The 16560-nt window shown below is 40.2% G+C and overlaps 1 protein-coding gene across 2 annotated transcripts in view; it reads left to right on the forward strand.

Annotated features, from left to right (window-relative positions):
- LOC113153639 (calmodulin-binding transcription activator 1-like) overlaps positions 1-16403 on the forward strand; it is a 50420-nt gene extending 34017 nt beyond the window's left edge. Inside the window, exons 9-22 of one of the 2 annotated variants that reach the window (XM_026347325.1) lie at positions 612-738; positions 1206-1340; positions 5091-5239; positions 5554-5738; positions 5820-5898; positions 5990-6263; positions 7036-7565; positions 7995-8143; positions 8256-8502; positions 8664-8732; positions 10836-10981; positions 11096-11167; positions 11332-11362; positions 11863-16403. In XM_026347325.1, the coding sequence (XP_026203110.1) occupies positions 612-738; positions 1206-1340; positions 5091-5239; positions 5554-5738; positions 5820-5898; positions 5990-6263; positions 7036-7565; positions 7995-8143; positions 8256-8502; positions 8664-8732; positions 10836-10981; positions 11096-11167; positions 11332-11362; positions 11863-11895 (2226 nt within the window). In that variant the 3' untranslated portion in view covers positions 11896-16403. Of the gene's footprint in view, positions 1-611; positions 739-1205; positions 1341-5090; positions 5240-5553; positions 5739-5819; positions 5899-5989; positions 6264-7035; positions 7566-7994; positions 8144-8255; positions 8503-8663; positions 8733-10835; positions 11168-11331; positions 11363-11862 lie in introns of both variants that reach the window. The other variant, XM_026347324.1, reaches the window with a different exon arrangement.
- The last annotated feature ends 157 nt before the right edge of the window (positions 16404-16560 follow it).

A 16560-nucleotide genomic window follows, 5' to 3' on the forward strand; every position in this document is an offset into this window, starting at 1 on the left:
ACTTTCTTCCAAGATCACGACTGTTACATCATACTGATTAATCCACAGTTTTGAGATTCTTCCAAAAATAAGGCTGATTTTGCAATGTTCAGACTTTAAAAAAAGGACAACAACAAATAGCACTCTACCAAATGTGGTAATTGGCTTTAATGAACCTTTTTTGTTGTTGTTCACATGGTTCTAACAACTTTGTTCCAGTTGGATGTAAGATACAGCACAAACTCTAGGAATGCGACCAAGTCTTTCAGGCCTATCGATTTGTCATTAACAAAAATAGTAATTACAGTGTAAATGAGGCAGGATATAATATCTGTCAGTTTATATTTATATCATTGAAAACGTAAGGTTCCATTTTTAGGCTACTGTCTCTCTGAGGTGTGTTTTTGTGACAGATGGAATTGGCATATTAGATAGATACGCATTTGCGAGATGTGTTGTGCAAAGATACTCTCACACATATTCAAAGCTAAATAAAGACAGCAGTGCCTGCTTTACACGTAAGTGATGTTTCTCATTCTGTCATCTCAGTGTTATCTAATCTATGTTGAATGTTACAGATACAAGTATGTGGCACTGTGTTGTATAAAACGGACGCCTGTGTTTGTGTGCAGGGTGGAGTGAAGGTTCTGATCACAGGTCCATGGTTGGAGTCGAGCAGTGAGTACAGCTGTCTCTTCGACCACATCAGTGTCCCCGCTGCCCTCATTCAGCCTGGTGTGCTGCGCTGCTACTGCCCAGGTAGTGTATGCACACACTCTCACACAACACACACCTCTTATCATGCTCTCACGGAAAAACACTTTCTTTTATTTTCACATTTAATTCTTACACCAGTGTTCACCCCGCTGATTCCTATAAAAAGAAGTTTCTGGCAAAGTATTTCTTAAGCAGACAAAGAGCCCAACAGTGTCAGCTGCACACCCTTATCAGTGGATGTTGTCACTTTTATGATACAACAGTACAAAAAGAACATTGCGAGGAAGGCAATGCAATGCTCAGATCACATCTAAGTGATTCAGATATTTATTGCATGCATATTGCCTCCTGTAGTATTAAGTGTGATCAGGTTAGGATGTTAAACGTACCAATTAATTCCACATATACTATATCTAAAAAATAAATTACAGTCCTGAAATTATTCTTTGACAACATATTTATCTCTACACTTAATCCTCCTAATGCTTAATGCAATGTCTGTTTTCAAGCTCACGACACAGGATTGGTAATGCTACAGGTAGCTATGGGCGGTGAAGTCATCTCTTCCTCTGTGGTGTTTGAATATAAGGCACGTGACCTTCCCGCCCTGCCATCTTCTCAGCATGACTGGCTGTCCCTGGATGGTGAGAGCATTTGTTTGTATCTTCTCATCACATTGTCTGTTGGTACAACAATAGCAAGCTTAAATTTTACATAACTGTGTCAATTTGTGTAAAATGTGTATATGTAAGTCCATGCACATGACAAAATACAGATATCAGTACGGTACAGTATACAGGGTTCTTGTTCTTTCTTATGGTATTTTTACTTTTTTATGGCCATTAGACAGTTCTCTACCATTTTAGCCAACCAAATTTATGAGAAAACTGTTTATATACAGTATGCACATGTGTGTGTGTGTGTGTGTGTGTGTGGCTGTCATTGTGCTGCTCTGTTCTATTGTCAGATGTTTTATCTACAGCCAGTCAAGCACTGACCTGTATTGTGATTTTGCTGCTGTACACTGGCTAAGCTGTGTTCTTCTGAGCCTGCCAGCAGCTTGTCTCTATTCTCTGCATTGTGTTCATGCAGATACATTTAAAAAGGACAGTTTTGATACCTGTCCTGTGACTTTTGGATGTACTTCACTTTTACACGTGCATTTTCACAGCTCTTAAGCATCCATATGGGCTTTAGGGTTTGTCATGTGGGACTCATTTAGGATACAATCTTTGTTATTGTGAAGAGGTCCTTTGTATTGTGGGTGTTTGTTGGGCACAATTGTTTATTATTTTATTAGAGCTAAATATGCTGATCTATTGAGAGTTCAAAAATACTGTATCCACGCAAAACACAGTGTGAGATGTTTGAGATATTCTAGTCTGCTCTAAGGAATAGGTTCTAAATGAAGCTAACCCCCACATAACAGTGGGGGTTGTTTTCGATGTGCAAATATATCTCCTGATGTATTTGCAGCTCGGAAACGCACGGGTCTCCTCAGCGAGGCATGTCCTGGGTTACTCTGTGTTCGCCCCCGTCTCTGCGTTGCGCAATGCGGCAATGCGGCTCCACAGTCACAGCAGGCTGGCTGGAGTGAAGGGCAAGGACGTCATGGCACAGTCGTCGGTCCAGTTGACAGTCAAAACGTTGGACACCACTGGCCTCACAGGCGCTATATATAGAATCTGCCTTGACTTTCAGCGATGATCCGCGCTCTGCTTATTTTCGCTCTGGTCCTTTGTTTGGCCTCAAACGTGCATCAACAGATAGATAGATAGATAGATAGATAGATAGATAGATAGATAGATAGATAGATAGATAGATAGATAGATACTTTGAGCAAATATGCGTCAGCCCACGACTTTGTCACATGCCATTGCTCCAATTTAGTTTGTGTGCGGTGCAGTCTATTGTTGAGGATGACGACCGAGCCTCCTGCAGCTCCGGGTCTGGCGGGCGGATTTGAAGCGCTGCTCGCCCAGACACAACGTGGAGACTGCTCTCTCTCTCTCTCTCTCTCTCTCTCTCTCTCTCTCTCTCTCTCTCTCTCTGCACTTAGTTGTGTTTTGCTTTGTCGGAGTAGCAATGCGTGAGTCGCACACTTCAAACTAACGGGGTTGAACAGAAGCGGGAACAAAGAGAGCAGCAGATAGAGACTCGCAGTTTGGGTTCGTAGCTTATTTGATTTTAAGCTGATTATAAGTTTAAAACGCGCTTTTTTAAATCCGCGGTCCGATCTGTGTTGTCTGTAGCTGGGATAAGTTATTTTTTATCATGGTGCTGTAGATGGACATAAATGTGTTGTTGTCTATCTAAAGCCTTAAGCTACGTCTTTATTATTATTATTATTTCATGTTGCAGCCAGAATGTTTCTTGTACATATGGTGCTCAGCCTGTGTCGATGTGAGACAAAGGGACGGTGGAAAAGGCACAAGACCCTATGTTGTTTGCATACTAGATGTTTGCACCCGAAGGTACGCGAAATCCTGGTAGATTTCCATTTGCAGACCGGACATTTCTAGTGCCTTTCTGTCTTTCTCTTGTTTGTTTGTTTGACATATTTAGTTTCAGCACCACTAGGACTGGACAGCGCCACTAAACACATAACAACACATGATGAGAAGCTAATGTGGCTTCTGTAGAGGCCCAGTAACAACAGGCCTAGATGACAGACATGTGAACATGATGTTGATCACAAAAAGCTTGAATATATGTGTTCATATGTTTTAGATGGTCCCGTGTTTGTCTCATCAACTATAACAAAAACATGATCTGTTTGCATCAAAGGAGTTTGAGAGATTGACTAGATGTAGACCTGTGGATGTGTGTGTAAATAAAACTTAATTTGAAACTTTATGTCAATGTCACCTCAACTTTGAAATTGAACTTTTGTTATACACATATTAGATAATAATTCAATTATAAACTAAACTTTCATTCAAGTTTGGATAGATGTTTAATAGCACATGAACAGAAATATCAGTACTAAGAACCTAAATGTACATTTAAAGGGGTTAATGTTTTTTGTTTTGTGTTTTTCGGTCTGTTCAGTTTTTGCAGTCATATATTATCAGAGTTTGTCACTTCAGATTGTGTTGGTGTGGTACTCAGTGGAGAAAAAACTACAGGAGAAACAGAAGAAAAAGAGTTTAAAGCTGCTCACTAAATCCACAGGTATCTAATATACCTAAATGTAATCGTCATGCAATGTTTGAAAAACAGCTGTATTTACATTCAATAGCAATTCATAAAATAATTTCTTAAATTATAATAATAAGCTAGTTTTTTGACATGATTGATAAACTTGTTATTTTTTTAATTAATTCCTAAAATACTTTTTAAGAGATTTCCAGCGTTCCAGTGACTCTTACAGGCCTCCACCTTCTTTACTACCTGAATGTAGCCACACTCAAACTGAAGTGACATGTAGGGCAGGCAGATTAGACTGGTTCAATAATTTTTTAATAAATATAAAATAAATTATTTGTTCATGATGACAATATTATTACATGATAATTTCATCCCTACTTAATTGTCTAATTTCGGAGAATATTTGTTAACCTTACTTACTTTGTTAGTTTAATGTATAATGTATTAATGGAATATATATATATATATATATATATATATATATATATGACACTATTTTACAATTATATATATATAATTGACCATAAAATGTCTTCGCCACCTCCTGCAGTCCTCAAAGTCTTCTCAATCCTCTCCTTTTCTGTTACTGTTTTGTTTTTGTTTGTGTGTCTTTATGCGTCCGTATTTGGGTTCCTGGTCTGGTGTTGAGTAAAGATGGAAGCTTCTTATTTGTTTGGCAAATAAAATTATGGCATGTTACACTTTTTATTCAGATAAGCTGCATTACTTGAAAACTCTTTGCTCTATATGGATGGCAGAGTGTAAAGGGTCGAGCCTGAGCTTCCGTGTCACTGTCATGGCTCCAACCTTTGAGCTCAGCTTGTGAGCTGCAGACAGCAAAAAGAAAAATAGGAGTGAAAAGATAGAAGAGAAAAATAGAAGTGAGAGAGCAGCAGGTGGGATGACATAATGTGCACTGCAGCAAAACTGCAGCAGCAATGAAACAAAGGGTCACATTCACACAGAGCCGTGCCACAGACATACAAAACTTAATTTGTTGTAACACTTACACATGCACACACATAACATTACTTGCTTCCCAAGTTCCCATTGTTGGTAAGGGGATTTATTGGATTTCAGCCCTGATTTATTCCACAGCACTGAGCCCCTCAGAGAAGAGCTCCTCTCTAAGCCTCACTAAGTAGGATTTACTAAAACATAATATTGATTTTCTTAAATGCGACAAACAACTTGCTGATGCTTACAGTTGTACTGTGCTATGTATGCCACTTTACTTTCTGTAGATACTCAGTTCAGAATGTCCATCTTGGAGCGCCTGGAGCAGATGGAACAGAGGATGGCTGAAATAACCAATCAGAGCCCCAGCTCAGAAACCATGGCAACCAAGGGTGGAGGAGTGGAGGGAGGAGGAGCCACTGATCAGCAGTGTCAAGTAAGAAAGCAAGGGCTGATTGAAGCTAGCTACATAATGTGAAAGTGTAGTAAGTGAGCAAGGCAGGCAAACAAGTAAAACAAGTCATTAAAAGACCTAATTATAATAATCTGAAACTTTGTTATACTGCCCTTTAGCTCTTAAAGAGTCCGAAGTTCTGCAGACTTTCTTGGTTAAATCAAACTTTACATATTTACATTTTACAAATACATTTTGTAAAATAAAAAAGAACACCAATTTCCCCAAAGGGATTAGTATGCCATTGTTACTACTATTATTAAATTATTATTCCCTCTTCGCATCCACTCTTCTAGATTTCTCCCGATCAGGGTTCATTTGAGGGTCGTGTGGTGGTGGTGTGTGAGAAGATGATGTCTCAGCCATGCTGGGCTTCTTCAAATCAGCTTGTGCACAGTAAGAACTCCAGAGGAATGACCTTACTGCACCTGGCTGCAGCTCAGGGCTATGCAGGGCTCATTCAGACACTCATCCGCTGGCGGTGAGTAACACACATACATCACCACTTTGTGAATCCACAGACTAGGCTAGATTATTTAATTTTTGCCGTCTTGCTCTACAGCACAAAACATGCTGACAGTATTGACCTAGAGCTGGAAGTGGACCCTCTCAATGTAGACCACTTCTCCTGCACTCCACTGGTGAGTGGCCAATATTTTACCATATATCTTTTCAGTGTGCTTGTAATTTTTCATGCCTGTGTGTGACTTGAATTTGTGTTGTTCTCTCCAGATGTGGGCATGTGCTCTAGGCCATACTGAGGCAGCACTAGTGCTTTATCAGTGGGACCCAAGAGCTCTAGCTATTCCTGATTCGTTGGGGCGCTTGCCACTCAACATTGCTCGATCCAGGGGCCACACTCGATTGGCTGAGCTCTTAGAGCAGCTGCAACAGTCTCCTCAAGCTCAGGGCCAGCCTGCTGACAGTTGGTTGGACAGGTGGAGAGGAGAGTCACAGACGAGTGGAATAAGCAACAGCCCCACTCCCACCTCTAACACTAACGCAGGTGAGTTAAAAATTCTTTAAACCAAAACTATTGTCAACAAGTCAGTTCATTCAAAACACAAAAAGACTTTGCCCTAGTGGTACATATGTAGCGAGGCTGGTTTCAGTTATATTTGTGGAGGGTTTGATAAAGCCATCATTGAGACTTGGTTGGCTTAGCATAGCATAAAGACTGAAAACAACTAGCCTGAGTTGTCCAAAAGTTTGTATAAACTGAGGTGAAAAAGCAACTGTCTTAATTTTATTGTTTTAATTGTTTAAATTTTTTGAGGGGTACTTTCGAGACGATTTCTTGACCAGGCTTAGTAACTTCCTTGATTTGCAACATATTGTCAATTTTGGCAATTTTCCCCAGCCAGTAAATCATCTGGTACATAACTTCTGCTAAACAATAGTTTTAGTGTTTTTATTCTTCAGGTTTTGTATAGATTAAACAAACAAAATGTGTTTAATGAGCTTCAAATGAAACCAGTGATAGGTGTGGGGGTATTTTACCTTTAGACAGAACCAGACAAGCTGGTTGCCCATGTTTCCAGGTTTTTATGCTAAGCCAAACTATATATTTGCATGACAGAATTAAGAATGACATCACTCATCCCCATTAACAAGTGTTTTCCCTAAATCCTTTCAAAATGTACCGTTTCCAGTTACTCAGAATAATCCACAGACCTCTCTGTGGACAGTCTTAAATGAAAATAATCCATTGCGACAAATTAAAAGTTGTCATTATTATATAGGCTTAGCCTTTTTTTCCACCGTCTTTGTTTCCGCAGAACTGAGGAGAGCTAGGACAGAGAGCCAACAAGACATCCAGAACCAGAACTGGAGCCAAACAGGACGCAGAACCACACAAGGAACCCAGGGACAACAAGGAGGTCCACCCCCAGCCAAGAGACTCAAACCCAGCCCAGACACTCAGCAACATCTAGCTAATTCAACGCCTGGCACCAACACCCTCAAATCCTTCCTCAACTCCTCAACAAGTCCTAACACTCAACATTCTCTTCTCCCCACCACTCTACAAATTCACTCCTCCAACATCATCTGTCAGAGCACACCTCCTACCAGCTCCAGCCCTAACCAGCCTCAGCTCCCCAGTGCCCCATTCTCCCACCTGCAGGCCAGGATAGGGGGGTCTATAGGGGGCACCAGGTGGAGTCTGAGACAGACTTTGGGGCAGCGTAGCCTAGCCAGGAGGATCCTAGGAAAAGAGCGACTGGCTGTTCATCTGCGCCAAAGAGTGCTTTCTGACAGGGGAGAGGAAACAGAGCTGCTGACGTATCAGGAGACCGAGGACCTGCAGGTCTGGAAAGAAAATGTGTTTTTATACAGCTTCCTTGCACATGTGGCTTATTTTGATAAAATACATTAAAAATCTTTAAAACAACTCCCCAAACTTTAAATCTCAGTGTGAACATGGAGAATCTCCAATGACAAGTTCAATAAGTTAATAAAAGACAAAAACTCTTATAGGAAGCTTAAAACTTATATGATGTTCAGCTGATAGTCCAACTTTGTCTTTGAATTTGCCATTGTAAGAAACTGACAAGTAGCTCATGAATAGTGGATAAAAAGTGCATTACATGATCAAACTTTGTTGTTTTGGTTAACAACAGCATACATTCAATATATTGAGTAAATGTCCTTAGCTGCAAAATAAATGCATTTAATACCATTTTAAGGGCATTCGATGTTATGTAAATATGTGACACCTGCTCTAAATGTGTTGCAGATGGACATTACAATGCTAGCTGATCACATCATGGAGGCTTCAACTGGTAGGCTGAAGCAGGAGGCCGTGGAGACTGAATCAGACTCCGCAAAGGTGGGAATCAGCAGTAATGTCAGGTTACTGTCTGGTTACCTTGGTGAGGTGGAGAGGTGAGTTGGAGAATTACTGAAATAACCACATTTATGTCACCTACAGTAGCCCATGAAATAGCGGACATCTTTTTTACATTAAGCTTTTGTTTTGCTCTCTGCTTTTCTCCAGGTTTCTATACTCCAAGCCCCAAGCTCCTAGCTCAAAACCGGACTCTCTCTCAGGGCCTGAGGATCAGCAGAGTCCTCAGGCTAAGCAAGCCCCATCCTCCCCTTTTGACTGGAGCACCTTCCTCTGTGCAGCTATGAAAGAGGAGAGGTTGAAAACTGACTCCTCCTGTCTAGCCATGACTGAAGCAGAGCAGAGAGAGCTATATGAGACCATCAGACATGCTCTGCATGCCCTCAGAAAACACAAGGTATTTTGAAATTTGGAAAATGCATGTTTTTGCCAAGTACTGTAAATCCACTGTACTTCCACCATATATTCAAATCTACTTGTTTAGTAAATCACCAAATTTAAGATGACCATGAACCAATTAACATATGTGGTGATAAAAAACTCCATCCTCCTCCTCAGGGTCCTATTCAGGAACAACGTAAAGAGATTGCAGCAGTGATTCAGCGATGCTATAAGAGATACAAGCAGGTAAGTCTTCACTTACATATACAGTTGTATTTTACCATTACAACAATTCCAGGTGTTGAGTCTGATAAACAACAGGAAGATAGCACCATTTGTTTGAACCCACCCAATTGTAATATATGACTGACTGGTGTGTTTTGTTGCCCAGGTGTGTCCTATTACGTTGAAGATTCAAACAATAAATAGCACTGACACTCAGTTTCAGATTTGGGTTTTGCTGCATTTATAGTTTAGAGGTGTAACCAACATGAAAACCAAAGTGCTGGCCCTGAGTACCTTAAGTCTCTGGATCTTGTGGGGCTGTCATGGCTGACAGCATTGCGTAGCAGTCGGGGACAGTGCCACTAGACTGGCAGACCTAGGCGGTAGTCTCTCTTTTCAAGAAGGGGGATCAAACTCCTTAGCTTCCCTGGGAAAGTCCATGCCAGAGTGCTGGAGAGGAGAATTAGGCCGATAGTCGAACCTCGGATTCAGGAGGAACAATATAGCTTTTGTCCTGGTCTTGGAGCCCTGGACCAGCTCTATACCCTCACTAGGGTGCTCAAGGGACAAGTCAGTCCGCAGACTTAAACCTTATAGAGTACTTTACCTGCTAAAGAGGAGATTGTAGGGAGTAGCTACCCAAAACAAACAACAACTGAATGAGGCTGCAGTGAAGGCCTGGAAAAGCATCACAAAAGAAGAATGCAAAGTTGATGACAGGTGATAAGAGTGGGACACAGGCTTGGTGCAGATATTACAAGCAGGCTGATTTGCAGCCAAATATGAAGTCTTGTTCTCTTTCATCTATTTTACGTCTATCTGTTCCAATACTTTTGCTCACGTGAAAAATGGGTGGTGCTACAACAAAAGGTGCTATCTTCTAAGTTGTGTATTAGATCTAGATGTAAACACCTGGAAATAAAATCTGAATTGTTGATCTTTTGTCTCATATTCATCTTTTGATGTCAAACCCAAAACAAAAATAAAGGAACTGGCCTCACTTTTCCAATACTTTTGGGGGGAAGTGTATGTACTGAGGATTCACTGGATAAAACCTAAAATAATTGTGTATTAAGGTTACTTATAAGATGTCATTTTATTTTCCGTATTATAATAATAGTTTTTATTATTTTGTTAATATTTTTAGCAGTGATTTGAAAATATTGCTGCAATACTTACAGAATTGTTAGAATGTTGTGGTTTTGTGCATTAATTTGTCATAAAACATGTTCTGATGGTAATCAAGAGTGTTAACAAATATAATGTTGAGAACAACCATAAAAACCTCATAGCGCTTTGTTTTTTAGTTTCATCAGTCTACAAAACATTTGTCAATACTGCTTTGGAGTGTGTTTGGCAAACTTCAGGCGTGCAGCAATGTTCTTTTCATTAAGCAGCAGCTTTCTTCGTGGTGTCCTGCTATAGACACCCTGCTAGTTCAATGTTATACGTACTGCAGACTCATGAATACAGATGTTAGCCAGTTCCAACGATGCCTTCAAATCTTTGTCTGTCACTCTGGGTTGTTTCTTTATTTCATTAATAAGTGTTCCTTGGTCATTTTGATTGGCTGCCCACTTCTTGGTAGAGTAGCCACAGTGTCTCCATTTGTAGATTGTTTGCCGAACTGTCGAGTGGTGAGTTTCTAAAATCTTTGATATCACTTTGTAACCCTTTCCAGCTTTATGTATATTAACAATTTTTGATCGTAGGTCCTCTGAAAGCTCTTTTTGGTTAGGCATGGATTACATAGGCGTATTCTTCTTGTATGGAGCAAACTCAAAAGAGTGATTTTTGTAAGTCGAAGTTGCTCTAGTCCACACCTCCAAACTAGTTTTCTTAACTTATGCTAACACCTGACTCCAATTAACTTTTTTAAGGTTAATATATCATTATTCAAAGTGTTCACATACTTTTTCCACTTGCACAGGTTGTTATGGTTGTTCTCAATAAACACACGAAAGGCCAGAAATGTATTTGTGTAGGGTTACAGTTATTATTATTATTTTAGTTATATTGGTCAATACTCAGATCAGATCACATTTTATGACAAATGAATGCAAATAAAATCATCATCATATGTTTACAACACTTATGACACTGTTATTTCTTATTTTGTCCAAGTATGCACTTTATAAGAGGATGACACTGGCCGCCATCCTGATCCAGAGTCGTTTCCGGAGTTTCCATGAGCAGAGGAAGTTCCAACAGAGTCGTAGAGCAGCGGTCCTCATCCAGCAATACTACCGCTCCTATAGACACTCCCTCAGGTACTTTATGTATACACAAACACAAACACACACACACACACACACACACACACACACACAGGCTGACATTAATAATGCTATAAAAATTTCTTACATTCATGTCTTTGCCTACAGCAGCCTCATAACTAAAAAACAAAACCAGGCTGCTCGCAAGATCCTGAGGTTCCTGCTCCGATGCCGCCACAGGTGAGACATAAACCTCAACATACCCTCCAAGACCATTGCACACGCACACACACCCAAGGACACACGCTCATTCACATTACCCACACACACTTACAGCCCACTGGCACACTTGCGCTCACTTCATTGGTGCTAATAGTTGGTGTTGTTTTACTGTTCCTGTGAAGCCCCTTGATGGACCATAGGCCTCTGAAACGGGTGAGTCTTCTCTCCCTCTCTTCTCTCTCTCCCTCTACTGTTGGCTGATGCCTGTTTGCATGTCAGCAGAGGGAGGGGGAGAGGAGATCCTGGATTGTCATCCTTCCCCCTCACTCTCTCTCTTTTCTTCCCTCCCTATCTCCCTGTCCCTCTCTATATCTTTCACCAAGGACTGCTGAACGATATCATTACTTGTGCATGACTGACAGATAGATAGAGGAGCAAATCTTGCATATGGTCTTCCTGGGGGCATGTTTTGAGTGACATGACTAGGGTAGTTGAAGTGTCTTGCTTGGCCTGCTGGTCTTTTTTTTGTGCCTTGATCGATGGGGAGGATAAAGGGACAGAGCGTGTGTGTGCCGGGTGGGAATTGCAGGGAGTTTGTTGAATAACCTTTCCTGTTGCTATGAGTATATACTGAAAAAATAACATTTTTCCAAAGATTTACAGTTACACACAAAAAAATAAGTGTTATTAATGTGTATTTGGTTTTCCCCCAGGGCCAGAGAGCAGAGAAAGGCCAGGGGTCCTGAGAGCCCACCACCAGACCCCACACACAGCCCCCTCAGCCTGTGAGCAATCTACACACTCTCCCTGCCCTTCTCCTTTTTCTTTCTCCTCTCCTTCATTTTCCCCAAACTATCTCCCGTTTCATTCCCTAACCGCGTTTCTCCTGCCCTCTTCCTTCCTCCCCCTCCTCCTCTCTCACCCTTTCTGCCCTCTTCTCCCAAGAGGGAAAAAAAACTCTTCCCAGACAGACTGAGGACAGGATAGGTGTCCATCATGGCAGCTCAGACAAATAGACTGCTGGGTAGAGCCCAGGGACCTGGCTCTGCCCACAGCACTGATCCTCCTCCACAGTTTCACTGGGAGGCCATCACATTAACCTCATGGCATTCTTTGCACTCTTCATGGGTATGTTTCTTTGCAAGAAAAAGCTGACAAGTCAAACAAGAGAACCGGAGGATGCGCCTGACGACGGCATTCTGCTGTTCAGGGCAGCGGCTGGATGTGCTGAAAGGCACCGGTGACGCACAGCTGGCTCAAGATAAAGGCTACTTTGACATGCAGAAATTATACAAAACCTGTCGAGTTTTGTATCCAAACAGTAATCCATGAAAGAATAAGAAAACATAAACCAAAAAACTCACTTCTATGTTGCATTTGCATGCAAAGTTGTTTCTCTTATTCCTCCTCTCCATCATCCTGAAGAGCTATAGTGGCAAATCATTCTGCTGATTCAGTATATCACACTATCACCAACCACTCTGACTCACAGGCTTACAAACCTATTAATCAGTCACAAGATCAAAAGGGGAGGAACTGCACTTGAATGTAAGAGGGGTATTGTTAGCTAAAGGTTTGGGGTTTGACTAACGATGTCTTAATTTGTTACATGGACTTTGTATGGAGTCGTTCTCAGAGGCAGCACTTTGCTCGCCTGATGTGGTGTGTCCGTGTTTGTTCAATTCAATGCATGTGATTGAGCTACGAGCTCCTGCATGCTTGCCAAACTGCTTTAGTGTTGTTTCTTTTGTATTTTATGTGTAGTTGTGTCTCACTTACGTCTTCATCAACTTATCCTTGCCCTGTGTAATGTGAACCGTGTAAGGACAAATGACTTATTTTGGGTGCTTTTTTAACTTAATTTATTTAAGGGTCTAATTATTTATTTGATTGGCTCAAGAGTGGTTTAGCTTGAGACTGGTTTTCCCCCCTTGTGTGGTAAAAAATGACATGTTCCAATGGTTAAATGTCTCTGTTAGTTTGTTCTTTGCGTGAACCTCTAAATCCTAACTGTGGTTTTGAGGAGAAAGTCACATACCATTGCCTTGACTTCTTCTTGACTCTGAGAGGTCTCTATGCTTGCTCTGTACAGGAGATGGGTCCTACACCTGCCCCTCTACAGGGCATTGGTCCCCATATTAGCCCATACGGGCGATCAAATCCATATTTTGGACTATTGCATATTCCTGTATATAAACTGACGAGGTAAGGGGATACGAGGACCCTGAAACTTTTTCATAAGAGGACTGTATTTAAGATTATAAATTATTTTACTCCCATAATAAGAACTTAAGACAGAGACCTGGGTAAACAGGATGGCTGTATTGCTTGTAAATAATGTAGATAATACAAATGGAGTAATGTGCATGAGAAACAGCAAAAAGAACATGTTAGTGGCTATGGACTTTGAGAGGATTTTAACCGCTTCACTTTAAGAGTATCCAGTATAAGTGTTACTGAAAAGAACATTTTGTTCAAGCATGCAATTGAAAAATCTAATGTTAGAATTATAAGTGGGAAACAAAGTTAGCTGAAACAATGATCTTTCAGACTAAAACATTTACACTTTGTGCTTTTGTTTCTTGGCTAGCAAAAATTAAACCCATTTTGCCAGTAGTGCCAATTATTATGAATGCTATTTTGCCTAACAGTATGTTAAGTTGGGGAAACCAACACCCAAAAGATATCAGTAAGATCCACAGAGGCAACACACGCAGACAATAAACAGTAGAAGAGATCTAGTACTAGCTCAACCGTAGACCTACATGTTCTAAAGATTGTCTGAGGCAGACGTACAGTACTCTAAGATGACGATGATGGCGATGACACAGGTATGAAAAAAACAATACTAATGGTGATGAACATGACGATGACCGTTTTATTGTGAATGCAATGACTGATGGCCCAAAAAGGGAAGAGGGTGCTACATTCTTTACAATGTGGTTGTGCTTCAGCAACATACTAGCTTTTATTAAGACCATTAATCACACCTACAGCGGATCCAGCCTGGCCTCCAGTCAAAGCTTTCCATCTTCAAATAGAATGTGTCCTCCCCTCTTTTTTTTTTTTTCTTATCATTTGATTAATTTTTTTCTTTCTCATTGTCACTGCCATTATTATACAACATGTACTTTAGACTTCTGGAAAGCTCTGCTTAGAAAGTGCCTGCTCAATAACAGAAAAGTGCAAGCTAATATCAGGAAATAACTATTGTATGTCCTCCAAAATGATGCCAGTTACCTGTTTATTTTCCTAAATTGTGTGTTAAAAATGAACTTACAGTGTTAATCTTGATCTGACTCTAAGTTTGAACCTCTCATTTATCAGTGGTATGAATGAATGCTCATGGCCTGATTTATGCTATGTGTTGCTGTATGAGACAAACAGTAAATACAGTATTACGTTATGCTCCACTTGTGTGTGCATTTTACAGTATTGGAGGAAGGAAACCATAGAATTCTGCCTCTGCTAATGAAAGGCACTGTCACAAGTCTATCCAGCGTCACAACAGTGTCGCTGTTGGGAGGAACATATGTGTTCTTGCATGGACTCACTTTGTCTGTCTTTCCTCAGAAATGTTCTTGCAGCATTTAAATGAAAGCGTAACCCAACGATTTTCCAGAGGACAAAACAACTGTCATACACTCTTTCTTTCTTTGTGTCTCTCTTTCACTCACTCCCTCGCAAGCTAGCACACACACGCATGTAAAGACATACAGTCAAATGCAAATGTACACACTGAAACACACAAAAAAAAGCCACACTCTTTCTCTCTGTGCTTATGTCTTTGGGAACAATTAAATCTCTCCCTTAGATTTTACTCAGGGTTGAAGAACAGGGAGATGGTATGTGGAGTGTAATGATCGCTGACACAGAGTTGTACCAGTGGTGACTGTGTACATTTGTGTATGCATATGTATGTGTACATATTTGTGTATGTTTAGCATACATTTGAATGTTTTGCTGTACTCCAATTGTTCATTCACTATTTAGTGTCCACAAATTTTTACGTTCTTGATTGACAAACTCCTTCTGGTGTACCAGTCTCCTTTAGTGAAGCAGCAAATTTGATGTGATTGCTTCCAAGCTGTGTCTTACATTACTTTTTCTACAAAAAAAAAAAAAAAAGAAAAGAAATTCTTCTCTTCAAATCCTTTGTTTTATAGGATTTTGCTTGGATGTAGACTAAATTCAGAGCAAGTAATAAGTGAATTTCTATTTGTATCCCTTGCTCTTGTCTTAAACGCACAAGATTCTTAATAAGACACTTCTTAAACAATGCAAATATAGGACCACGTACCACCAATATTTTCTTCATTTAAAAGAAACGTTGAAAGAGATAGCAAATTGAAAGAGTTACAATTGGAAGATCTCTATTATGTGTTTTTCGCGTTTTTCAAATTTTCATCACACTGAGAGACAGCCACGGTTTAGGACAGCGCTGTCAGGAGCTTTCATTCTACGGTATTATGAACCTCCTCTTAAACTGCCCCTCCTCTCACAGCAGCACAACTGAAGAACACTGCTTTGGACTCCTTTATATATTTTACACAAACACAAACACCTAAACACACCACACACACACACATACACATCCAAATGCTTGCGCTTGTTAACATATACACACACACACACACACACAAAACTAAACAAACAGATGTGTCAGTATGTTCATGTTTTTGGAGAGGATGGTGACTGTATAGAGTATGTAGTGGGGAAAAAATAGTAAAAAATAAAAATAACAATAAAGTAATATTGCCATAGTAGACAGCAGGTAGACATGCGCAGAGATGGCCTCTGTTTTCGTAAGTCCGCCTAGAAATGAATGGTATAACCTTTCAGGCCTTGTTTTGAGAGGGCGTGGCCAAACACCACATTGCATGCTAGAATGGTAGACCCTTATAGATAATCTATGGCTAGACATTCTCCTTGCCTTCCTTGCCTTTCACCCTGCCTCCTCTCTATCTCTCTCTCTCTCTCTCATTTTCCTGCTGTAATCCCACCTTGCCTGCTGTTGTGTTCTCCATGCCTATCTCAGTCTTTCATTCCTTTTTTTTTTTTTTTGTTTGTTTTTTTTTTTTTTGTAGCCTAGTTTTTACTTATTTTGTCTTACAAACATGCATGCACAAGCATCACTAAATTGTTGATGTTTTAAAAGAATATTTTGTTGCTGAGGCCATGCAAAGTGTTTTGAATATTGCCCTTATATGTGGAAAATGTCTTCTGAATGCTTTACATAATTCCTGCTGTAAAATGAAATCAGAATAAAAAGAAAATTTGCACTTTAACTTATTTGTTGTGTGATATTTATTTCTCTGATGGGGAAGCTGATCTGCAAGGAAAACATGACACTGCCCTAATATTTAGTATACAGTCACAGTTTTGAACTGTTGTAATGAAATTAGTATACA

Source organism: Anabas testudineus, chromosome 5 (assembly GCF_900324465.2).
Source record: "Anabas testudineus chromosome 5, fAnaTes1.2, whole genome shotgun sequence".
NCBI lineage: Eukaryota > Metazoa > Chordata > Actinopteri > Anabantiformes > Anabantidae > Anabas > Anabas testudineus.